At 43.2% G+C, this 26,141-nt stretch overlaps 1 protein-coding gene and 1 long non-coding RNA gene across 4 annotated transcripts in view; one reads left to right on the top strand and one right to left on the bottom strand.

The window, feature by feature from the left end:
- WDR19 (WD repeat domain 19) overlaps positions 1-26,141 on the top strand; it is an 88,840-nt gene that overhangs the window by 48,743 nt on the left and 13,956 nt on the right. For all 3 annotated transcript variants that reach the window (XM_043438182.1, XM_043438181.1, XM_043438183.1), the window contains 10 exons: positions 1,491-1,603; positions 3,356-3,424; positions 9,948-10,025; positions 11,981-12,077; positions 12,275-12,399; positions 15,515-15,596; positions 17,224-17,374; positions 18,949-19,072; positions 19,808-19,884; positions 20,215-20,339. In XM_043438182.1, coding sequence (XP_043294117.1) covers positions 1,491-1,603; positions 3,356-3,424; positions 9,948-10,025; positions 11,981-12,077; positions 12,275-12,399; positions 15,515-15,596; positions 17,224-17,374; positions 18,949-19,072; positions 19,808-19,884; positions 20,215-20,326 — 1,028 coding nt within the window. In that variant the 3' untranslated portion in view covers positions 20,327-20,339. The remainder of the gene's footprint in view (positions 1-1,490; positions 1,604-3,355; positions 3,425-9,947; positions 10,026-11,980; positions 12,078-12,274; positions 12,400-15,514; positions 15,597-17,223; positions 17,375-18,948; positions 19,073-19,807; positions 19,885-20,214; positions 20,340-26,141) is intronic.
- Positions 17,369-23,011, bottom strand: LOC122422008. Its single transcript, XR_006263704.1, has 3 exons — positions 20,363-23,011; positions 18,272-18,530; positions 17,369-17,661 (listed from the first exon to the last, which is right to left on the bottom strand). It is a non-coding gene; the product is annotated as an uncharacterized LOC122422008 (long non-coding RNA).

Below are 26,141 nucleotides of genomic sequence, written 5' to 3'. Positions count from 1 at the left end.
CAGTTTATAGATTTTCTTCCCCTGTTTGTAATTATTCTTAGAATTACTGAAATAACTTTCAGATTTTTCACTTCATGGGCCATATATAACCTTATTTGTGGTGTGATTTTTCTCTTTTATTATTGTGGTAAAATATACAAAACATAAATTTACCATTTTAATAATTTTTAAGTGCACAGTTTGGTTGCGTGAAGTACATTCACATTGTTGTACAGTCATCACCACATCTGTCTCCAGAACTTGTTCACCATCCTAAACTCTACCCATTAAACAATGGCTCCCGTTCCCCCCACCTCCCAGCCTGCTAACACTCTTCTACTCTCAGTCTCTGTGAATTTGATGATTCGTGGTACCTTATATAAGTGGAATTATAATATTTGTCCTTTTCTGTTATTTCATGTTTTAAAATTCAAAAAATGACCATAAGAAATGATGGTGGGATTCATAAGAAAATTTTTGTTTCAGTCTTCAAGGGAAATAATAGGTAAAAGCATCCTGTAATATCTTCGGAAGTCATTCAGATAATTGAAAATATAAAGAGTTAAAGAAAAAAGAAAGTACAGATAAAAGTCACATTACAATTATTAATGTTTAACATGGCCGATGACATTTCTGTCCTAACATTACAAGTCATCGTTGCACTAAAGCAGTTAAGTTTTTCTAATTTCATGAGGATGTGGCTTGTCCGATACACACACACGAATACACAGGCCCTCCAGTCCCCAAACATAACACACACTTTGCTTCATCTTTCTTTACTCTCTTCTTTTATAAACTCTAAATCCGCCTTGGTCTGGAGATACAGGGCTGTTCACACTCTGGTGCCCTGTTGAGACTTCAACTCCTGTGAGTAAATGTAAAATGAATATAAACAATGAATTGGAACTCCAGCAGCTTTGGGGTCTTCTGTGCTTAATATGTTTAAGCCTCGAACTAAGAGAACAACAGTAAAAAAGAAAAATCAGTAATTATCTTTAATAGCATCTATTATCCACTTGAGTATCATCTTCCCTGTCTGACAGATACACACAGACTATTGTTTAAACCAGGCATTGGGGAAGCTGAGAAAGGAGAGATGGATTGCATGTGCATTATGGTTAACTTGGCTCCCAATTGTTTTGAAACCCTAGGGAAATCCTAGATTGTTCCTGTTATTTTAGGAAATGAGATTGAAACTTTTAAAGAAAGGTAAAAGTCCCTAAGGGTAATGTCAAACCATAACCTAGCTTCTCACGAAGCCTCATAGCTTCCTCTCCTGATTGCTGTTTAGAGAGAAAAAAAGGTGGAACAGTTGAGGTGGATCTGTGAGGTTATTCTGGTGAATGTGTTTTGTGATGAAAAAGACACTGATAACAATATTTGCCATTAAGGGATTTTAATTGCCTCTTTTTAGATCACCTGTTTTTAGATCTTGTTTTTGAATTAGCAATTGGAAGTAAACAGGTTATGCTCAGATATTTTACTCAATGAATCTCTGATTTCTGTTGTAGGTTCTGAAGACACCACTAACGAGGACTATCAAAGCATAGCCTTATATTTTGAAGGAGAAAAAAGACATTTTCAGGCCGGAAAATTCTTCTTGCTGTGTGGCCAGTATTCACGAGTGAGTGTTTGCCAAGAAAACATACTTTGGACTCCACAGGAATGATTAGGGGAAATGTGTTAAAATATATTATGCTCCCAGACACCCAGATTTGAAACCTGAAAGTCAACCTTGATACCTTCCCCTCTCTCCCACACGCGGTCACCTTTTTCACAGCTGCCTTCATAACCTCCCTCACAGCGCGCTCTTTTTTTTGTTCTTACCACCATCCACATAATCCAGACCCGGGTCACCTCACTTTAAATCGTCTCCTGTTTTCCTTGTTTTTACCTTCTCTCTCTATAAATCACTCTTTATTTTGTTCCCCAAATGGTACTGACTTTGACTGGCAAAGAACCCCTAAAGCAGAGGGACGTATACAAGTGCATTCAGTCGGTGAAGGGCAAGGCCTGCTGGACGGCACCTCGTAGGAAGAAAGTGGCTGCTACTCGCCCTCAAAAATGTGTTGCCATTCAGGCGTTTGGGCCTACTAGTTTCAGATCATAGGATTTTTCATAAACGTAAGTCTGGGTCAGTGTTAAAATATAGGCCCAGATATTTGTATAACATCTCTCTGACCAAAGAAACATGTCTGTGTGTGAACTTGGCCTTCAGGCCACCAATTTGCTGTTCTGGCCCTTTAGTCCTTGAGTCTAAATTCCTTCGCTGGATTTTCCGCCATTGATCAACCAGCCTGAACCTCGCAGAGTGGCACCTAGCTTTTTCCAGTGAAGAGTCCTACTCTCCCACTAGCCTTTCCCATCCTTGTTCTCCACTGGGCTCCTCTCTGCCCTCTTCCCCACCTACCACAGACCTGTTCATCTTCAAGTCCTTTTCCTCTGATACCTTCAAGAACATCGTTTCTACCTCATACCAGCTATAAAACCAACTGGCAGTACTGCTTATTTGTCAATTTAGTACTGACTTGCACACACTGCTCTATTTAAAAATTTAAAATAGATAACCAACAAAAACATACTGTGTATAAATAAATCGGAAAGAAAATACTGCCCATTTGTCTCTGAAACCTTTATAGCCATAAATGTCGTCATAGTTGTGGTGGTATGGTGTTTAGGAATTAGACAACCGTGGTTTTAAAATAATTGGTTTTGGGGATTCCCCTGGTGATCCAGTGGTTAAGACTTCACCTTCCATTGCAGGGGGTGTGAGTTGGATCCCTGATCAAGGAGCCAAGATCCCACATACCTTGTGGCCAAAAACCAAAACATGGGGGAAAAAAAGAGGAACAGAAACAATGTTGTAACAAATTTAGTGAAGACTTTAAAAATGGTCCACATCAAAAAAACCCACAAAACTTTACAAAAAAAAATTGGCTCTTTGTATTTCCATCGTATCACGTAGATCACCCCAGTTAGACTGTACATGATACAAAAAGACAAGCTGCAAAATACCCTTAACTGGTATTTTCCTTAGCATCGAGCACAGCCGTATATTCAGAGCAGCAGGTTGTCAGTAAATGATTTGTTGAATGAGTCAATGAAAATAATTGCATCTTCCTATCTAAAGAGGGCACATTTTTTCATTCTTACTTCATGCAAAATCAGAACTAGATTCTTCAGACTGGATCCTTCTGCTTTTTAAACTACACTCAGCCTTTTAAGTATGTGTTATATGACCCAGCATGGTGCAAGCTCCTGGTTGAGATGGAGATACTTTCACAAACTGCAATTACTATGTGTGTGTGAAAGCTTTGGGTTTCCCGTTGTGAAAGCAGTCTGAAATTTTTTAATTGTTATACAATTCTCCTTTCAGGCACTTAAACACCTCCTGAAATGTCCAAGTTCAGAAGATAATGCAGCAATAGAAATGGCCATTGAAACTGTAAGTATAAACTCTGTAATGAAATTTTCAAGAATGCTAACTTTTTAAAAACTTTTTGAAGAAATTTCCATTTACAAAAATATACCTAACAGTATAACAAATTCCCAGGTGCCCATCATCTCATTTCAACAGCTAACACATGGCCCATCATATTTTATTCCTACCCCCACCCTCTTTCCCTGTATTATTTTAAAGCAAATCACAAATATCACAAAAATCACAAATACCATTTCATTTGTGAATACAAAAATGATCTCTGAAAGATAAAAACATTTGGATTTTCTTTTAGATGTAATTTGCATCCAGTAAAATGCACAAATCTTAAATATACAACTCAGTTAGTTTTTTCAAATATGTACCCCTGTGCAGCCCCCACCCAGCTCACGCTCCCCAGAAGGCCCACTTGTGCTGCCTCCCAGTCAGCGCTCCCCAACAAGAAAGAAAAGAAATGTTAGTCGATCAGTCGTGTCCGACTCTTTGCGACCCCATGGACTGCAGCCCGCCAGACTCCTCTTGTCCATGGGATTCTCCAGGCAAGAACACTGGAGTGGGTTGCCATTCCCTTCAGGGGATCTTCCAGACCCAGGGATCGAACCTGAGTCTCCCACATTGCAGGCAGATTCTTTACCATCTGAGCCACCTGGGACGTCCTTGCCTCCCAGCAAGGGTAACCACAGTTCAGACTTCCGTTCTTATAGATTAGTTTTACATGTGTATGAATCTCATGTAAATAAAATCGTGCATACAATTTTTTTTTTGGCTGCTCCGTGTCTTCAGCACTGCGTGGGCTTTTTGCTGGTTGTGATGTGGGAGCTGCCCCGTAGCTGTGGTCCGCCGGCTTCTCATCGCAGTGGCTGCCTTTGCTGCACAGCGCAGTCTCTGGGGCACGCGGGCTTCAGCAGTCACGGCTCCTGGGCTCTAGAAGGGCACAGGCTCAGTAGTTGCGGCTCACGGCCTTAGCTGCTCGCTGCATACGGGATCTCTCCAGACTGGGAGAGATCTCCTGCGTTGGCAGGCAGATTCTTTACTACTGAGCCATCAGGGAAGCCCATTATGTTTTCTTTTGTATCCAGTTTCTTTTAGTCAATAGTAAGTCTACAGAGGCAACTGTGTTATCACACATGTCAAAGGTTCATTCCTACTCCTTGCTGTGTAGTATTCCACCCTGTAACTATCACAGTTTCTTTACCCACTATTCTGTTAATGGACATTTAGGTTGTCTCAGTTGGGGCATATTGTGAATTAAGTTGCCATAACGCTGTTCATATCCTTGTGTGGACATAAGCACTCAGTTTTATTGGGTATGTATCCAGGAGTAGAATTATTAGCTTACAGAATACATATATATATATATCTTCAGCAATAGTTGTAGTTCAGTTGCCCAGTTGTGGCTGACTCTTTGTGACCCCATGGACTGCAGTATGCCAGGCTTCCCTGTCCTTGACTATGTCCTGGAGTTTGCTCAAACTTATGTCCATTGAGTCAGTGATGCCATCCAACCACGTCATCCTCTGTCTCCCCCTTCTCCTGCCCTCAGTCTTTCCCAGAATCAGGGTCTTCTCCAGTAAGACAGCTCTTCACATCAGGTGGCCAGAATATTGGAGCTTCAGCATTAGTCCTTACAATGACTTCTCAGGGCTGATTTCCTTTAGGATGGTCTGGTTGGATCTCCTTGCTATCCAAGGGACTTACAAGAGTCTTTTCCAACACCACAGTTCAAATTCTTTGGCCCTCAGCCTTCTTTATCGTCCCACTCTCACAGCTGTGCATGACTGATGGAAAAACCACAGCTTTGACCATACAGACCTTTGTCACCAAAGTGATATCTCTGCTTTTTAATACACTATCTAGGTTTGTCACAGTCTTTCTTCCCAGGAGCAAGTGTCTTTTAATTTCACGGCTGCAGTCAGCAATAGTAGGTGCTGCCAAACATTTTTTCACGCTAGTTGTACCAGTTTCACTCTACAACGATGTAAAAGAATGTAGTTGCTCCTCATCTTCACCAGCACTGATCTGTTTCATTGTTACTATGCAGATAGATAAGTAGTGGTATCTCATTATGGTCTTAATTTCATTTTTCTAAAGAATAATCATATTGAGCACTTTTTCAAGTTTGTTGGCTATTTGAATGTCTTATCTTAAAAAGTTCTATTTGGATCTTTTTTTCTAATTTTTAATGGTATCATCTCATTCTTACTGGTCTGTATTATATATTTTGGATACTAATCTTTTCATCAGATAGATGCATTGTTGTAACATATATTGATACATTATTCCTCTTAAGGGCAGAATAATGTCTCTCTGAATGCTGTATACCTTGTCTGTATTCACCAGTGGTTACACATTTGGGTTGCTTCCTCTCGGGGGCTATTATGAATAATGCTGCTGTGACCATTTGTGTACAAGGTTTTATGTGGACACGTGTTCTCGTTTCTCTTGGGAATATACCTAGGAGTAGAATTGCTAGGCCATGTGTTAAGTCTACGTTTAACATTTTGAGGAACTGCCAACTATTTCCCAAAGCAGCTGCGCCATTTTACATCCCAGCAACAGTGTATTAGAGTTCCAGTTTCTCCAACAGTAATTTCTTGATATTATCAAACATCTAGTTAGAGTTCAAATTTCCCCAATGTTGCCTGCGTGCCTTTCAGTTGGTTATTTCACATCATATCCAAAGTCCTTGCATCGCACTTAGTTCACATGGGCCTTAAATCTCTTCTGTCAAAAGATTGTTCTTCCCCCATCTCCCTTTCTCCCTCCTTCTGACTCCTTTTCTCTTTTCTTCCTCCTCTTCTTCCTTCTCCCTTCTGCTTTTTTCCCCCCTCCCTCTCTCTCTACCCCTTATCACTTATTTGTTAAGAAAATGGTTATTTGTGCTAAGGAATTCCTGACATTTACATTTAGCTGATTGCATCCTTGTAGTATAATTTGTTTCTCTACCTCTTGCACCTCCAGCTAACTAGGTATTTAATCTAGGTATTTCATTAGATATAGATTTGATTTTTTTTTTGAAACACTACTTCATAGATGATGCCATTGACTTCTTTCTTTTTATTAGTTGGAGGCTAATTACTTCACAACATTTCAGTAGTTTTTGTCATACATATTGATATGAATCAGCCATAGAGTTCCACGCAGTCCCCATCCCGATCCCCCCTCCCACCTCCCTCTCCACCCGATTCCTCTGGGTCTTCCCAGTGCACCAGGCCCGAGCACTTGTCTCATGCATCCCACCTGGGCTGGTGATCTGTTTCACCATAGATAATATACATGCTGTTCTTTCGAAACATCCCACCCGATTTCTTTCTTTAAAGAAGGATCTGTTTATGTATCTGGGTACACCAGGGCTTAGTTATGGCACACAACATCTTCGTTGTGGCATGTGGGATGTAGTCCCCTGGCCGGAACCCGGCCTGGGCCCCCTGCATTGCGAGCCTGGACTCTTAGCTCCTGGACCAACAGGGAGCCCCAGTGCCACGTCCTTGTTGTGCCGTCACCTTAGCAGACCCGGGCCTTAGTTCCGGCTGCTGTAACAATCCCACAGACCAAGCGGCTTAAACAGCAGACATTTCTCTCTCTCTCTCAGTCCTGGAGGCTGAGAAGCCTAAGATCAGGGGCCCTGCTAATTTGATTCCTGGTGAGGGCTCTCTTCCTGGCTTGCAGACTCCAAAAAGAATCTTAGATATCCCTGGAGATGGTCCAACCTAATCTCCATTTACTAACAAGGAACCCAAGGTCCCAGAAGATGATAAAACCAACCTAAAGACAGAGGAATGGAGCTGAGACCAAAACCCAAGTCTTCTCTCCAACCAGACTGCCTGATCACAGTCCTCCAGGCCAGTGCTCTGTGCTCCAGCCCAGCTGGCCTCTCACCCGAGTGGCTGAGGGCTCCCACCCCTTTGTTCCTGCTCCTGCTGTTACCCACACCTGGACACACTCCTCCCTGCAACCTTGCCCCCCACCCGACAGGCAGGACCCACTTCATGTGCCACTTCCTGCAAAAGTTTTCCTGAACTGTCCTCCGGATGTAAATTAAGCCTCCTTAGAATCCTGTGACTACTCTGAACCTCACTTACTGCTACAGTTAACCCCCTTCAAATGAATAGCCCCTCTAGGCCACAGGCCCATCTCTTTGTAGAGTGTTTAGCACATTGTGGACACTCAATAAATATTCACAGGAATGAGCACATATTGGCCCCAGTTCTGAAAGTACTGCGTAGGTGATGTTAGTTTCCTTCCCATCCCTCTTCTCCTTTCCACCTTGAGAACCCTCCCCTGAAAAAAGAATCACCTTTACTCATGACATGCATTTTCTCACAACCTGTGTGTTTGTATCTGCTGATTCTCAACCAGAAGGCACAGCCCTTAATCCTTTGAGGATATCTTCAAAATGTTCATAGTTCACCCACCCACACCCTCCACCCCTCAGAGTTCTGAAATACCTTCTTGGTGTTTGTGTTGGTGGGCGGGGGCTGTGATGGACCCCAGGCTGGGAGTCATTACCAGCATGAACCCACAATGCAGATGGGGAAGATGGGACTGTACGGCACCCGTTAGCCTTGTTGGGGGCCTGCTTACCTCTTTGCAGTCAGGTTTTGCCTTCACCAATCATGACCTTCTCTGAAGGGTCGCCACTGATCTCTTTCTTGCTAAATACAGACGTCTCCTCTCAGCCTGCACCCTACTCCGTGTTATGGTAGTATCTTACACTCTTACACCATATCTTTCTTGAACTTTTTCACTCCCTTAGAACACTGCTTCTCCTGGTTCTCCAGTTACCCCTCAGATGGGCCTTCTCAGCCGCCATCCTTGGCTCTACTGCCCTTCACTGGAAGTAGCCTCAGCACTGTCTCCATCCTTCCTTTAATTTTGATTGTGAGTGGCTACATCTCTTCTCTCTTGCCTCCCCTTTCCATTTATCCTAGTGTTTGGGATGTGCTCAACTCTCTGAAATTCAGACTTAACTAGGCATCACGTTTGTTGTTGTTGTTTGCTCTCTCTGGCAACACTACCTGGCACTTGATTACTTGTGTGTTAATATATTTAATCCTTACAACAATTCTTTGAGTTAGGTATTACCTTGATCTCCTTTGCGGTCCCAAGAGTGACCTGCTCTGGATCTCAGAGGTGACCTTTTGACCTCAGGCAGACTGCCTCCAAAGCCCTCGGCTTTAACCATCTCTTCGTACAGGTTTATTCACCCAGAGCCACGCACGAAAGCCTTGAAGCTGACGAGCTCTACCTTTCCATCCTTCCGTACAGCCGTGGGCAGAGCAGAGACGGCAGACTGGCCAGAGCTTAGCTTCCTTGCAGTGAGGACCACGGGCAGCCCCAGGGCCTGTGCCGTCACCCCACCCCGGGTTCCGGAAGGTTCCCGAGGACCCCTCCTGTGCTCACGTCTCCCTCTGCTGCAGAGAGCTTCTGAACTTCTCCTTACCCTTTCCCTGAGCTGTGGGCCTCGTGTCCCTCTGCCCCTAATGAGCTTTCTTCCTTTTCCAGTCGCTTCTCTCCCGACATCACTGCTGTGACAGGAGGGCAGGGCTCCTTCCTGCTCCTTGGCTGAGCTCCAGTTGGGCTCTTGGCTCACCCTTTTTTTTTTTTTTAATAGACGCAAGACTCTAAAGCCTCCAGATCTTGTCAATAATTATTCCTACTAACTAAAACGAATATATTTCCATTCTCCAATTTGGTAAATAATTTTCTTGATCAACACTGCCCCACCCAGCAGCGATTTAACTCTGAGCTTTGTGGAGCGGACTCTGAGATCTGGATCTCCAGAACTCCACCCCACACCTCCAGCTGCCTGCCCACTTCTGGGGTCCCCTGGCCATGTTTCCTTTCTACTGTAGATCACCAGTAACCACGTGTGAACGCGTGTCTTCAGGGAGCTGCTGGAGGCGAGGCACTCAGGGGTGCGTGGTGGTGGATGGCCCAGTTCCTGTGCTCAGGATGGCTTCCTCTCCACGTCATGATCACTCATCCTAAGAAAGTCTTTATTGAAACACCCGAGGAGTACACTGTCTCTGTGCGTAAAAATACTCCTGCAGTATTTTGATACAGCAACTTAGAAAAGCTAGAGCTTCTAAGGATGGATTTTTATTCATGGAAACTTTACAAATGAATAACAGGCTTCCCAGGTGGTGCTAGTGATAAAGAACCTACCTGTCAATGTAGGTAGACATGAAGAGACATGGGTTCCATCCCTGGGTTGGGAAGATCCCTGGAAGAGGGCACGGTAGCCCACTCCAGTGTTCTTGCCTGGAGAATCCCTTGGACAGAGAAGCCTGGCAGGCTGCAGTCTGTGGGGTCGCAAAGAATCGGCCACGACTGAATCGACTTAGCACGGACCCACAAATAAATGAAGACAGAGACCCTGAGCTTACATCATGGTTCAGGCACCTGACTATGGGTGTCCTTACACCCTTTTTAAATTCTGTCTCCTCAGCAGAAGACTTTTTGCCCTTCCTCTCCATTCCCTTCCTAGGTTTAAGATGCTGAACTTACTGTTTCTTTTCCTAAACAGGTTGGTCAGGCCAAAGATGAACTGCTAACCAGTCAACTGATAGACCACCTGATGGGGGAGAGTGATGGCGTGCCCAAGGTACTAAAGTGTTTTCTCCACTGGGATTCTTAAGCATCTCAGTTGTGCTTTTACTTCCATCGGCCCCGTTCTGAAACCTGGCAGACTACAGCCACGGGGTCGTAAAAGAGTCAGACACAGCTGAAGCTACTTAGCACACATGCCTGCACTGTTTTTATCTATTATTGTTTTTGCATCATAGATGTAAACTTTCTCTCTGGATGCAGCCTTAGGTCATCTAGACAGATCCTGCATTTTAGATACTGTGTGCATTCACTCTTGGAAATTGGCATCACCCCCTGTGATGCCACGCCCTTCTGGGTAACAGTTCTCACCACCCACCATTTTTCGCAAACGTGGTAGAGTTTTATTTATTCTTAGAACTTTGAAAAATGACTATTAAAATCATGAGTTAGCACTAATCCTCCAAAACCAGTGTAGTTTGTTCATATTTCAAAAATTACGGGAATTAATAAAAATCCTATTTACTATAAAAGTAACTCACCAAAAATAAAGTAGATATCATTAAGAACATGTTTTCAAAATAGGTGACTTTCTTGGATTTTGTGCAGAAGTTGGTCTTCTCTCAGTCCCGATAAGGACAGACTCCTTCAAGAATGCCACCCCAGAGCCTTTTTTTTCCCTTTTGCTTTGGTGTTTAAGGGAATCAATCTGTTTGTGAGGAACTCGAGTACAGTTGACCCCTGAACAATATGGGTGTGAACTGCGTATCCGCTTACACATAGATTATTTTCAACAGTAAATACTCTGGTACTACATGATCCCAAGTCAGTTGAGTCCATGGATATGGAGGAACTGCAGATACAGAAGGCTGACTATAAACTACATGTGAATTTTCAGCTCTGTGGCGGTCAGCACCCCAAACCCCATCGTTGTTCAGGGGGTCAGCTGTAACTGATTTGGATACAAGGTGCTGAAAGTCATACCTGGAGAGGATTGGCCATCCTGATCCCCGAGTCCATTTCCTGTTTTATAGACACTGAGACCCAGGGAGGCTCGGAGAACCTGCCAAAGGGCACACAGGTCCTTAAACTTGCCCCGAACCACCTCACCTTATATCCACTTATTCTAATGATCAGTAAACCAATATCAAGTATGTGAAATTGTTTAGAGTTAAAATAGGAGTGGAAAATGGGCTCAGAAAAATTTTATAGGTGTAAAAATTTTTGAAATTTTGTGAAGTCGGTACATTGTCCCAGCACACTTTTCCCTCTGAAGCACACGAGAGGGAACTCTGTGGACTCGGGTGAGGAGCACAGACTCTGACGCGGGTTCAGATCCTTTGTTTCAGTTCATAATCACACCTTCCTCCCAGGGAGGGTATGAGCATTTAATAGAGTTGTTATTTCCCAAGTACTTAGAATACTGCCTGGCACATATTAAACTCTGAATAAATACTTGGTAGATAATTATTTGTTGACTCTCTTTTTAAAAATGGCCTCTTAACACAAGCTAAATTATTTTTGGGGGTTTTTTGGCCACACTGTGCGGCATGCAGGATCTCAGTTCCCAACCAGGAATGGAACCCATGCCCCCCCACAGTGGAAGTGTGGAGTCTTAACTACTGGACCACCAGAAAAGGCCCTCTTTATTGGGTTTTTAAAAAACAATTTTAACGCTCAGTCACTATAAAGTGAAGGGCTTCCCTGGTAGCTCAGTCAGTAAAGAATCTGCCTGCAGAGCAGGAAACCCAGGTTCGATCCCTGGGTCGGGAAGATCCCCTGGAGAAGAGAATGGCAACCCACTCCAGTGTTTTTGCCTGGAAAATCCCATGGACAGAGGAGTCTGGCGGGCTGTAGTCCATGGGGTCACAAAGAGTCGGGCACAACTGAGTGACTGACAACGTTCACTGAACTAGAAAGTAAATGTGATTCTAAGTGAAAATGCAGAATTTTAGGTATTTTCCCCCATAGCTAATGCAGAATGTGATGTTTCTCTAATGGCTTGTATGTCAGGACGCCAAGTACCTATTCCGCTTGTACATGGCCCTGAAGCAGTACCGAGAAGCTGCCCGGACCGCCATCATCATCGCCAGGGAAGAGCAGTCTGCAGGTGGGTCCCCAGCAGCCATGGCTTACTCCCCAAACAAGTAGTAGAAGCATGCTCCAGAAAACATGCAATTAAATAAATCATTCTTTATTAATAACTTAATAAGATGATTGACAAAATCCACCCGTTAAATGGTGGTCCACAGAAAGTCCTCAGATTTCATCCTTTGTAGTAATGTCATTTCACCACCTCTTTTCAAGGAAACTATCGGAATGCACATGACGTTCTCTTCAGCATGTATGCAGAACTTAAGTCTCAGAAGATCAAGATTCCCTCTGAGATGGCCACCAACCTCATGATCCTGCACAGTTACATACTAGTGAGGGTGAGGCCTTTGGGTGACGTGGGACATAAGCTGGGCACCTCTCCACTGGATTGGAGCCATCTCCCAGATCTCTATATTGTTAACTTGAAGACGCAAGATACAGGATAATTATATAATATGCTGCCTTTTGTGTACAAAAAGACAGGAGAAAAAATATATGTATATTCATCCCATGTAAAATTAGAAATGCATTTTTAAAAAAAATTAGGGGGACTTCCCTGGTGGTCTAGTGGCTGGGACTCTGCACTCTCAGTGTGGGGGTCCCGGGTTCATTCCCCAGTCAGGGAACTAGATCCCATATGCTGCAACTAAGAGTTCCCACAACTAAGACCTGCATAGCCAAATAAATAAATAAAATAAAAAATTTTTTAAAAATTAGGAAAATCCTAAAGGGATCAAGGCAGAGGCGCAGAGTAGCACTGAACCCAGTCAAGGGAGCAGAGGGAAAACAGGTCCCTCCATATAGAATGTCTTTTTATATTGTCTTCATCTTGAAGCAGCTAAATGTGTTACTTGGTCCAAAAAAAAAAAAATCTACTAAAAACATTTTTGTTTAACCAGAGTTTCCTAGTTTATTAACTGCAGGGTAATGAATTTTATACAATTCCACTGTGCTTTAATACTATTTAGTTTTCATCTGAGTATAAAATAATACTGAGAAAATTTAGAGAATATATAAAAGTATAATGAAAAATAATTTTCCCCCTTTAAATCCATCATCAGATATAGCAGTTGTTAACACTGTTGTACACCATGTCCTCCATACCTCTAAAATACACGTGTGCACCATTTGGGGGGCGCCTCCCAAGTGCCTCAGTGGTAAAGAATCCGCCTGCCAATGGGTTCAATCCCTGGGTCAGGAACATACCCTGGAGAAGGAAGTGGCAAACCAGTCCAGTATTCTTGCCTGGAAAATCCCATGGACAGAGGAGCCTGGCAGGCTATGGTCCATAGGGTCGCAAAAGAGTTGGACATAACTTAGCACCTAAACAGCAGTCACTTCTTTTTAATTAGGAATATATTTATGTCCAGTTGTCTATTTTTAACTAGTGATTTTTAGTAAAAACAGAATATGCAAACCTGAAATACTTCTATGTACAGTTTACATAACTTATGTGTATATATATTTTTATATATACACATATCTTTGTAAAAATACAGGTAGACTCCAACTTATGTTCTTTTCCAAATTTTCATTTATGTCAAAGTACATCTTCCCATTTTAATGCTAAGTTGGTTTTCAGGCCAGTCCACAAGAGTGTATTCAATTTGGAAGCTTCATATGTTACGGCAGTCATGTTATGAATGACTTAGATCCTAATTATGACCTATAACAGCACTGCCTAATAGAACTTCTACAGTGATAGATGTGTCCTATATCCATTAGCCTGACTATGGCGCACTTGAATTACACATAATGCAACTGATAAACTAAGTTTTAAATTATATATAATTTTTTAATGCAGCTGCATGTGACTAGTGGCTACCATTTTAGGTCCCACAGGTCTACTGTGCTGTGCTTAGTCGTTCAGTCGTGTCCAACTCTGCGACCCCATGGATCGTAGCCCACCAGGCTCCTCTGTCCATGGAATTCTCCAGGCAAGAATACCGAAGTGGGCTGCCATTCTGTTCTCCAGGGGATCTTCCCAACCCAGGAATCGAACCTGGGTCTCCCGCATTACAGGTGGAATCTGAGCCACAACCCCACAGGTCTACAGTACCTCTTGTAAGGGAAATATGAGAATTCCAACTTGCAGCCACCGGGAGTGCATTTCCTCTTGAGCCACAGGAGGGCTCTCGTACAGAAAGGACTAGGAATGCGGAGGGAGGGCTTTGTTGGCTTAGGCGGGAGTGGCACAGAATCCAGCCAAATGCAGCCTTTGGGCATGGAGGGGAGGACAGAAACAAGCTGGTGGAAGATGGGAACAAAGAATACGGATTCCTGTTAGAAGCCCTCCAGGACCAGGGCTGTCTTCTACCAAAAGCCACAGGGATGGCTCTTGAGCCTTCTTTTCCTCTGGCTCTGAGTGGGCCCATCACTTCCCCTGGACCAGACGTCCTCCCCCGCCCCCCGCCCCCCTCCCCGCCCCTGAAGGGCACCCTTGTAACTTTTCCCCTCCATTCTACTCCTTTATCCCAGCACCAGATATATTCAAGGTTTTTAACTGCATCTGGCATTCCAAAGGGAAACTATTAGACCTTATCAAGTAAGAACTGATATAAAAGCGTCACAGGCCTCTTTGACACAAAGGACTAGAGAAAGCCATCCATGTTTCAGGGCACATGGGAGACTTGGCGTTGGTGGCTGCTTCCTCCCAGGGCTGGGACCTCGGCACATGGGTGGCTGAGCTGGGCAGTCTGAGGCGCAGGGAGTAGTGGAAGGCGACTTCAGGTTCAGTTAATATTTATTAATTACGTTGCAATGCTCAGTTAATTACAGCGTCATCCATCTGCTCAGACCTGATGGACTCACAGCTGGGAGTTACTCTGTACTCACCCGCCACCTTCTCACCAGACAGCGCCACTTCCACCTCCCCGTCCGTCTGTCTCTCCATCCCCGCTCCCCACCCTCAGGGCGCCTCCTCTCACCTGGACAGCATGGTGGTCTGGCCCTGCCAGCTCCCCAGCCTCATGTCATCCTAAGAGGACCAGCTCCCCGCATCACACGCCCGCTCGTGCTCACCTAAGCTCAGGCTCTCCAGCCGTCGTTCTTGACACAGCCTGTCCTCCCTCCTGCTGCCTCCCTAACTCAGCTTTCGGGTCTCACAGCAAGTTGGTAAAGTTGCTATTGGTACTCAAGCTCCCCAGTAAAGGCCAGTAAAAGATGTTGAGTGATCTAGAGCCAAGTGAAAAGCAGGGTGGAGAGCAGGGTGAGGCTGGCAAGGCCACAAGGCCAGGCAGCAGCTGCTGGAAGGAGAAGTAAGGGAGAAACCTCAGGTGAGTGGCATGAAAGGAAGACTGCAAGGATCTCGTGAGCACCCTGTTCAGGATCACAACTGAGTCGTTTATTTGGGAGAATAAAAGGTGAATTAGTGTTTGTTTTTTAATTGCTTAATTGGAGTATACTGAATTAGTGTTAAAAGTCTCTAAGAGTCTAATGTGTCACTTATTTCAGATTCACGTGAAAAATGGAGATCATATGAAAGGGGCACGTATGCTTATCCGGGTGGCCAACAACATCAGCAAATTTCCATCGCGTGAGTACTGAGGGGAGCCGGCTGTCCCCATTTCTGCCTGAGTGTAGCATGGTTAAGATCCAGCCTCACCAACTCTGCCAGCCTCTGTTCTCTACACGTAGTGAGTTGTTTCATCCTCACAGCCTCCCCATGAAGAGCTATAACCGGCATTCCCAAGACCACCCCCAGGTGTGATCATTCACAAGGAAGACTCATGTAACTCAACACAGAGCCTCGCTAAGGTTCAGATTTATTATGAGGAGAGGATACGAGGCAGAACCAGCAAAGGGGAAAGGTGAGGGGCAGGGTCTGGGCGTCAGGGGCCAGCACCAGGTCCCCCCGCGCTCACACTGGACACACTCGGCGCCTCCAGGCAACACGGAATTGCTGTCTACTGGGGTGTGCGTGACTCAGTGCCCAGGGATGCTCTTGGGGGGCTGGCCACATAGGCACCCCCTGATTAGCAGGTGCCCAGTCTTGACTCCCAGAATGCTCAGTATAAACCCCATTGTTTGTACAGAGGCCAGGCACAGGGAACCATTCATTCCCTGTTGTGGAAATGGTGGGAACTCTCCCAAAATCCATGTTCCCAAATCCCAGGTTCAAGCAGGTCTTTTTCAGGCTACCAGTCTCCAGTTTGCACATAAATGTCCTATTTTCTCTACTTTATAGATAAGCAGACTTGGGCTAAAGAAGTGAGGTGGCACTTGCCCACAATCACACAGTCAGCTAATAAGTCTTCCTCTGTGTTCTCAACCACTGTAGGTCCCTGCCTCTGAAAGAGGTCCCAGTATTCTAAGACATGTCGTCATAACATTTTTCAGTGATTTTGTCACATTCTATGACAGGGTTAACTTTTTCTATAAAGCGTCAGATATCGAAGGCTCGGGGCTTTGTGGGCCAGTCTCTGTCGTTTTGGCGTGAACCATACGTAAATGAGAACAGCTGTGTTCCAACAGAACTTCATTCTTTTGGACACTAAAATCTGAACTTCCTGTAACTTTCAGGTCACAAATTATTATTCTTCTGATTTTTTTCCAACCATTTAAAAATGTAAAAGCCCATGGACCATACAAAAACAGACAGCCAGATTTAGCTCACAGGTCACAATTCACCCCGTTCTTTAAATGAGTTCATTTTTGTTACATGAAAATGACTAAATAACTATATGTGGCTGGCAAAGGGTATGCTAGACAGGCACTCTCCTGATTGCTGGTGGGAACAGACATTTTTTTTCCAGAAAGCAGTTTGACAATTTGCACCAAGTGCGTGCGCGTGTCTGTGTGTGCATTTTTAAAGTTATGCTCTTTGAGCCAGTAATTTGACTTCTAGGTATGTGTCCTGAAGAAACAAGTGTACTCAGGTTAGTGCATAGAATTGTTAATCTCCCCACTCATTCATCAGCTGTCCTGTCAAATGCAAAACTTTTTTTATCTTGGAGGCAGGAAAGGAAACATGCCAAAGGTTACCTCAAGGGGGTGTGGGGCCCCGTGTTACAGGCAAAACAGCATCATCAGGGAAAGACACCCGATCACACCGCCGAGCCCTCTCCTCCTCAAACAGTCCATCACCGGTTATTCGCCAGAAAAGGCAGATGAGAGAGATGCGACCCTGGCGTCATGCCAGTGCTCCTCCATTTGCATTGCAGACATCGTGCCCATCCTGACCTCCACTGTGATCGAGTGCCACAGGGCCGGCCTGAAGAACTCAGCCTTCAGTTTCGCAGCCATGCTGATGAGGCCTGAGTACCGCAACAAGATAGACGCCAAATACAAGAAGAAGATCGAGGCGATGGTCAGGTACGTGGTGACAACTGTTCCTACCATCTAATCACAAGTGTATTTTTCAGAACACAGCTACTAATGTGTGGGCTGTCAAGAACACAGACTGGGGATAGCAGTTAGGATTGTAGTCAGCTACTAGGAGCAGGAAACCCAGTGACGACTTGAATAAGTCAGGATTTATTTGACTCACACACAAGGTGTTATAGTCCCAGGCTGGTACCTCTGTGTCCTGCTTGTCACCGAGGACACAAAAAGTTCCCGCCTCACAGCGGCACAGCTGTGGTTGTCTGACATCACGTACCCTGTTCAAGGCAGGAAGAAAGAAGTAGGGAAATCAAAAGACAAGAAGGTTTTTGCCTTGTCCGTTAGGAAGGACACTGCGTTGACCTCTCACTGGCCAGCGCTCCGCTGTGTGGCCCCCTCTGGCTATGAAGCATATTGCTGAGTGAAAACAAAGCGCTGCTGGCCAGGATGGCCGTCAGGCAGGCAGCGAACACTGTCTGCCACGGAAGGACAGAGAGTGAACACTTAGTGTAAGCAACCTGCTAATGACACAGCCTGTTGCCAGAAGAGTTCATTTCCAAGCCCTGTGTAGCTCCGAAGGCACACAAGTCACATCCCCCCTCAGAAAGCAGTATAGTGATCTGACTTTCTACAGGAAACCCAGGGGAAAGTAGCCCCCTCTTTACAAAGGGAAAAGTTAGTTGCCATCGTGTAGTCATTCTGTACTACCAGGTCCTCAGTGACGACATCTGGGGTACCTGTTAGTCCCATTTTGACCAGGGAACTCAGGTGCACCTGCCTGTTGACCCACAACTCTCACATCAGCCAAGGTGATGGCTGCACCAGTAACAGCAAAGGGAAGCCAAAGACCGCTGACTGTTAGCTGAGCACGCGGCAGAAAATGCTCACCTGGATAGGGCCACGTGGACCGCTCCCGTTTTTTTTAAAGCCAATAAGCCTGAGTAGCTTCAGGCCAAATCGTCATGACCGAGCACGCCTGCCAGCATGGGAATGACGTGGGGAGAAAGTGCTGGAGCGCACTGACCCGCAGGTTCATGCCACGCCAGCCTGGGTGCCAATTTGGGGGGCCCTGGATCTCGCCCACGCCTGGGTGCTCTGTAGCTGTGAGGTCTCCTGTGGTATCCACTGGCACCTGTGGCTGTTTACACTGAAAAGCGAATAAAATTTAAAACAGTGTCACACTACCCACATTCCACCTGCTCCGAGCTCTGTGTGGCTCCCAGCTGCCGTATTGGGGAGCAGGCAATGAACACTGCCGCCAGCACAGAAAATTGTGTTGCGCAGCCCTGGGCAGCCTGTACCACCTCGGTACACAAGGCGAAGTAGCAGGCTCACTGCTCCAGCGATCTGGGAGACACGATACAGCCAGACCCAGCCATGCTTTCTGCACGTAATGTGCTGTGGGCTCTTAGAGGTGGCCCCTGTGATGCTATGGCCTGAGTCAGGCTCATTCCTCTCCCTCCTCCCCGGGCTGGAGCGTGGGCCCATGGTCTCTAGCTTGTATCTCTAGTCTCAGGACCTGGTTATGAAGAAACAGGTGCATTTCATGTGATTCTGCCTCACAGGAGACCTGATACATCCGAGACAGAAGAGGCCACAACCCCATGTCCCTTCTGCGAATTTCTTCTCCCAGAGTGTGAACTCCTCTGTCCTGGGTGTAAAAATAACATCCCATATTGCATTGCAACAGTAAGTTTCTTTATCATTTCCCTTTCTTTGCATATATATATAATCTATAGCCTGCTTGAATACTTGATGTGTTAACACTTTCTTTGCTTCTGAAATAATCTTACCTCTCAAATTTCCTGCAACATTTAGCATATAATTACATGATCAACAAAGCTGAAAGTTGTATTTAAGGCATATAATAACCTAAGTATGAGGCACTGCGGAGCAGGAGAGCCCAGACCTGGAGATCAGACGGTCCTGGGCTTAGATCCTCTTTCTGCCACGTACTGGCTGTATAACCTGGTGCGATTTGCTTTTTACCTCACTAGGTCCCTCCATAATAATCTATTGTCTATTGAGATGAACTGCAGGTTTACCAGAGAATGAATATGAAGCCTTAATTCAATACCTGGCATGCTGTAGCACTTAAGTGGTGGTTTTTATTATAAATATTAAGACCTATTATTAGAAAATATTAAAATGTTTGTTCATCACTAGACTAATATGAGCTTTATTTTAAAGGAAAATAAATTTAGGTAATGTCACAATACTGAAGATTATTCTTTTATACACAAATTTGATCATATCTGGCTTTAGTCCTTTTGATGTCATCTCTTCTTAATCAATTACCCGCCTACTATTATTATATCATGATTTAGAGGTTTGGCTCTTAACTGTAACCAGGTATTGTAATTGAATAATAGGGGAAATCTGAACAATAAAGATGAGTCTTACTCTCCAATGTGCTATTTCCAGGGCCGACACATGTTGAAGGATGATTGGACAGTGTGTCCCCATTGTGACTTCCCAGCTCTGTACTCAGAATTCAAGGTGTAAGTTGCATCATTTCACTTAGTCACACAGACTTATTATCAAAAAATAGACCTTTTATGCAGCCAGTTTCTACTGAGGTCTCTTTATTTGTTCATATCCCTAAAAATCTCTAAAGACTCAAACTGTCTTCTTGGGAGAATCTTCTATGACTTTTGAGAACATTTTCCTTAAAGGGACTACTGCCTAAGACTGAATGTTCCTAATTCTTAAGCTGCGTGATGAGCATGTACTCACACATAGAAAGGAGCAGTTGTTTCTCACATCACAGTAACCCAAAGGTACAGGAATGTTATATATTTAATCTACTCTGCCTTTCCCTCCCCACACAGCCTGTTAAGTGCTGAAAGCGCATGTCCTATGTGCTCAGAAAGATTAAACTGTGACCAACTGGAAAAAACCTCTGACTGTACCCAGTACCTGCACACAGAGGTGGAGCAGTGAGCGGCATGTGCAAGTAAGTTCCAGATCATCACTCACCTCCTCCGGGCACGGGATCCTCGGGGCAGACACAGCCTCGCAGCATGTTCTGCCACTGGTTCCTTTTGTGCGTCATGGAACCTGTCAGATTTGAACGGCAAACTAAAACACAGGTTGTACAGTCTCCGTGGTGACAAAGGTTATTTGACCGCACAGCATCATGATTCCAACCAGAGTGTATTTTACCAAGTCACATGGGTTTCTTTTTAACCAGTTCATTAAAACGATAGCTAGCTATTGAACTGGAGGTTGTTTTAGTTCATAACTCAGGAGGGTGATTGTAAAAATTTTTGTTTCCAGAGACCTGAAAAATTCCCATTTTTCTTTCCAAGTTTCATTTTTGTTGCATAGAAGCAGCACGTAACCCTTCCAGTCTCCACTGGAAAGAACTTACTCATGTGGCCACACATGCTGCAGGGAGGCAGGGAAATGCAGTCTCTAGCTAGGAAGCCAAAAGCCCCTGCCAAAAGCTCGTCTCGGTTTTCACAAACCTGTTCTTGCATTCCTTCACTCTCTCAGTTAACTGCAGTTCCATCCAACCCGCTGGTCAGGATGGAAATCTGGATACCCCCAGGCACCCAGTCCATGGGCGGGTCCTCTCAGCCCACCTCGTGTATCTGGCTCCCTTCCACAGGCGGAGCTTTTGATTGAAGGTGAAAAGACAAAGAGCCTTAAAGACCCCTCTACGAGCTGGCCCCAGCCTCTTCCCCTGCTTACTCTGCCGCAGCCCCCCCACTGGCCTTTGCTGTTCCTCGGACTCCAAGCTGCTTTCTCTACAGCAACTGCAGTCTCTCATATTCCCGCCAGCAGCATACACGAGTTCAGTTTCCCCTCATCCTCACCAACACTTCTTACTGTCTGCCTTCTTGATGACAGGCATCCTAGTAGGTGTGAAGTGGTATCTCACCGTGGTTTGATGGTTCGATTTGCATTTCCCTAATGATAATAATGTTGAGCTTCTTTTCATGAGCTTGTTGGCCACTTGTAGATCTCCTTTAGAGAACTGTCTGTTCAAATCATTTGCCCATTTTTTAACTGGATATTTCATCTTTTTTCATCTTTTCATTGAGTTATAAGAATCCTTAATATATTCTAGGTACAAGTCCTTTATCTGATACATGATTTGCAAATACCTTCTAGATGGTATCCTTTAATGTACTCAAGTTTTAATTTTGATGAAGTCCACTTTATCTGGTTTTTTCCCCTTTGGTTGCTTGATGTCATGTCTAAGAAGCCATTGCTTGATCCTGGATTACAAAGGTTTTACAGTTACATTTCCTTCTAAGAGTTTTGTAGTTGTTGCTCTTATATTTATGTCTTCAGTCTGTTTTTGTGTATGATGTGAGGTAGGGACACACATGTCCTTCTTCCGCATGTGGATGACCAGATGTCTCAGCACCATTTGTTGAAAAGGCTGTTCCTTTCCTATTATTACTAGATTAGTATCTTATTATACAAGTTCTTTTATTTGTATGTTCTAGATATGTCTTTGTCAAATTTATGTTGCACATATTTTCTCCCACTGGCTTCTCAGTTCTTTCTCTTAATTTCTGTATTTTCTAAGAGTTGATTTACAATGTTGTATTGGTTTCAGGTGGACAGCAAAGTGAGTCAGTTATACATACATTTTAGTGGTCTGATGAGCCGAAGATTTTGACTTTGATGAGCTATATCTTAGCAATTTATCTTATTGTTATGACTTTGTGTCTAAGAAAATATTTCCCTACTTGGAAGTCAGGAGCATATTCACCTGTGTTAGGTCTGTGATCCAACCTGAAGTTATTTTTGTTTACAGTGTGAGGTAGGGATTGAGATTTCTTGCCGTCTCAAGTAGATATCTACTCTTCCAGCAGCATTTGTTGAAAAGTCTCTCCTCATTGAACTGCTTGCCTGCCTTTATTGAAAATCACTTGGGTTTTCAGTATGTATGTCCCTTATTTTTATACTACACTGTCTTGATTACTGTGACTTTATAACACATCTTAAAGCCAGGTATTGTATATCCTGTAACTTTGTCATCTTTTCCAAGATTGTTTTGACTACTCTTACTTTCCTTTCCACCTCTCTATAAAATTTTAGGATCAGCTTGTCAGATTCTGTTTTAAAAGCTTGCTCAAATTATGATTGGGATCCATTTATTTTTCTGTTGATACATATTACCACATATTTAGCATCTTAATATATATTTATTATCTCAACTTTTTGAGGTATAATTAATCATCTTGTGTTAGCTTTAGGCATACAACATAATGATTTTATGTTTATATTATGAAATGATTACCACAGTAATTAACATTCATCACTACACACAGTTAACAGGTTTTTTTGGAGAATTTTTAATATCAACTCTCTTAGCAACTTCCAGATATATAGTACTGTTAACTTATAATCACCATGCTGTACATTACATCCCTGGGGTTTATTTGTAACTGGAATTTTATACCTCTCAGCCACCTTCATTCTGCCTACCCACCACCCTGGGCCTCTGGCAACCAACAAACTATTCTGCATCTGTGAGTTCAGTGGGGTTTTTTAAATTACACATATAAGTGAGATGGGGATTCCATGGTGGCTCAGACAGTAAAGAGTCTGCCTGTAATGCAGGAGACCCAGGTTCAATCCCTGAGTTGGGAAGATCCCCTGGAGAAAGAAATGGCAACCCACTCCAGTATTCTTGCCTGGAAAATCCCATGGACAGAGGAGCCTGGTGGGCTACAGTCCATGGTGTCCAAAGAGACACAACTGAGCAACTTCACTTTCACTTTTCATAAGTAGATAGTACAGTTACCTGCCTCTTATTTCATTTAGCATAATGCCCTTAAGGTCCATCCACACTGTTGCAAATAGCAGTATTTTCTTCTTTTGTATATGTATATATACAAGATATACATCACATATATTTCAGAGACACTGACCTGTAATTTTCTTTTCTGTAGTTTCCTTGTCTGGTTTTGGTATCAAAAGTAATGCTGGCCTCATAAAATGAGTTTGGAAAAGTTTGAGAAGGTAATTCTTTACATGCTTGGTAGAATTCACCAGTGAAGCCATCTGGTCCTAGACTTTTTATTACTGATTCAATTTCCTTTATAGTAATTGGCCTATTGTTTTTTTAAATTTCTTCACAATTCAGTCTTAGAAGGTTGTGTGTTTCTAGGAATTTATCCATTTCTTCGAAGTTGTGCATTTTGCTGGCCTTATAGTGTTTCATGTGAGTCTCTTAAAATCTTTTGTATTTTCATGTTACTGAATATCATATCCCTTTCTTCATTTCTGATTTTGAGTCCCCTTTTTTTCTTGGTGAGTTGAGCTAAAGGTTTATTATCTTTTGAGAAAAAAAAAAGCTATTAGCTTCATTGAACTTTTCTATTGCCTTTTCAGTCTCCATTTCATTTATTTCTGCTGTTTGGAATTTCCTTCCACTAACTTTGGGCTTAGCTTTTTCATTTTCTAGCTCTAGTTCATTTTCTAGGTGTAAAGTTAGGCTGTTTATTTGAGATCATTCTTGTTTCTTAATGTAGGTATTTATTGTTATGAGTTTCTTTTCAGCACTGTTTTTGTTGCATCCCCTAAGATTTGGTTTGCTGTATAGTTGTCCCTCAGTCTTGGTGGGGGATTGGTTCTAGGACCCCTACTGGGTACCAACATCCATGGATGCTGAAGTCCCTTATTTACAATGGGGTAGTATTTGCATATAACCTATGCACATCTTCCCATACACTTTAAATCACCTCTAGATTACTTATGTAACTGAATACAATGTAAATGTTATATGAAAATCTGCCAGCATATGGCAAATTCACGTTTTGCCTTTTGGAACTTTTTGGTACTTCTGAATTTTTTTGATCCATGGTTGGTTGCATCTGTGAATACAAAACCCACAGATGTGAAGGGCCAACGATATTGCCATTTTCAAGTTGTTTTTTTCCTCTTGATTTCTTCTGTGACCTCAGTGGTAGCTGAGTCATATGTTTTAATTTATACATATTTGTAAATTTTCCAGTTTTCTTGAAACTGATTTCTAGTTTCATATTTCTGTGGTCAGAAAAGATGTTTGATATGATTTCATTCTTCTAAATTTATTAAGACTTGTTTTGTGGCCTGATATGTGATCTGTCCACTTATGCTTATTTAGTCCATCTGGTCAAACACATCATTTAAGACCAGTGTTTACTTACTGATTTTCTGTCAAAGGAAGATTTATTCACTGATGAAAGTGGGGTAGTGAAGTCCCCTACCAATATGGTATTGCTCCCTCTTCCTTGAGATATGTTAATATTTGCTTTATATTTACAAATGTTATCTCCTCTTGTGGACTGATATAGCTATTCTGGGTTTCTGTATAGCTATTCTGGGTTTCTTTTGATTTCCATTAGCAAGGATTACCTTTTCCATTCTAGTCCATTGTGTCCTTAGAGCAGAGTCTTATAGGCTGCCTACAGATGGATCTTGGTTTTAAGCTATTCTCTTTTGATCAGAGAATTCATAGTTAAATAGTTACTGATAGATACGGACTTACTACCATTTTGTTTTCTGGCTGTTGTTCCTTTGTTCTTGCTCCTTCCTCTCCTTTTGTGATGGCAGTTTTGTGTAGTTGTATGCTTACATTCTTTTGTCTACTGTAGGTTTTGCTTTGTAGATACCATGAGACTTACATAAAACCTAACAGTCCATGTGAAGCTGAGAACAACTTAAGTTCAAATGCATGTTCACTCTCTTTATCCACACTCTGTTTCTGACATCACAGCTTACATCTTTGACTCTTCAGATCTCCTTGCAGTCCAAGGGAGACTCATCAGTCCTGGGTGTTCACTGAAAAGACTGATGTTGAAGCTGAAACTCCAATACTTGGGCCACCTGATGCAAAGAACTGACTCATTTGAAAAGACCCTGATGCTGGGAAAGATTGAGGGCGGGAGGAGAAGGGGACAACAGAGGATAAGATGGTTGGATGGCATCACCGACTCGATGGACATGGGTTTGGGCGGACTCTGGGAGTTGGTGATGGACAGGGAGGCCAGGCGTGCTGCGGTTTATGGGGTCGCAAAGAATCAGACACGACTGAGTGACTGAACTGAATCTTACATATCATTAACAAATTATTGTAGTTATAAAGCCTTTGCATTATGAGAAGGATATCTATAGAATAGTTTATATACATAGTTTACTCGCTTTATGGATATAATAAAACATTATTATGTTTACTCTTGTTTAACTTTCACACTAGTTATAAGTACCTTTCATTAGATTAGTCTGAATTTATATTTACTTTTACCATTGAGATTTCCAATTTCATATATCTTCCTATATTAAGTAGTGCCCTTGTATTTCAGCTTAAATAAGTCCCTTTAACATTTCTATAAGGCCAGTCTAATGGTGATAAACCTCTTTAGCTTTTCCTTGTCTGGAAAATTCTCTCTCCTTTAGTTCTGAAGGACGGCTTTGCCAGAAAGACTATTCTTGACGGGCAGTTTTATTCTTTTAGCACTTTACAGGCTAGAAGAGAATGGCCTGATGTTGCCAAAGCTTCTCCTGAAAAATCTGCTGACATTCTTATGGGGAGGAGGAGGAGGTGGTTCCCTTGTACATAACAAGTTATCTTTTGCTGCTTTTAAGATTCTTTCCTTGTCTTTAACTTCTGACAGCTTAACTGTAATGTGTCTTGGCATGGGTCTCTTTGGGTTGAGTTGCTGAGCACTAACTTTACATTTCCTCATTCTTTTCAGTAAAGTGGCTATTGTCAACATCATCCTCACTTTGTAACAGAGGTTCAACAACTTGC

The sequence above is a fragment of the Cervus canadensis genome, chromosome 19 (assembly GCF_019320065.1).
Source record: "Cervus canadensis isolate Bull #8, Minnesota chromosome 19, ASM1932006v1, whole genome shotgun sequence".
NCBI lineage: Eukaryota > Metazoa > Chordata > Mammalia > Artiodactyla > Cervidae > Cervus > Cervus canadensis.
This window is presented reverse-complemented; position numbering and strand designations above follow the sequence as displayed.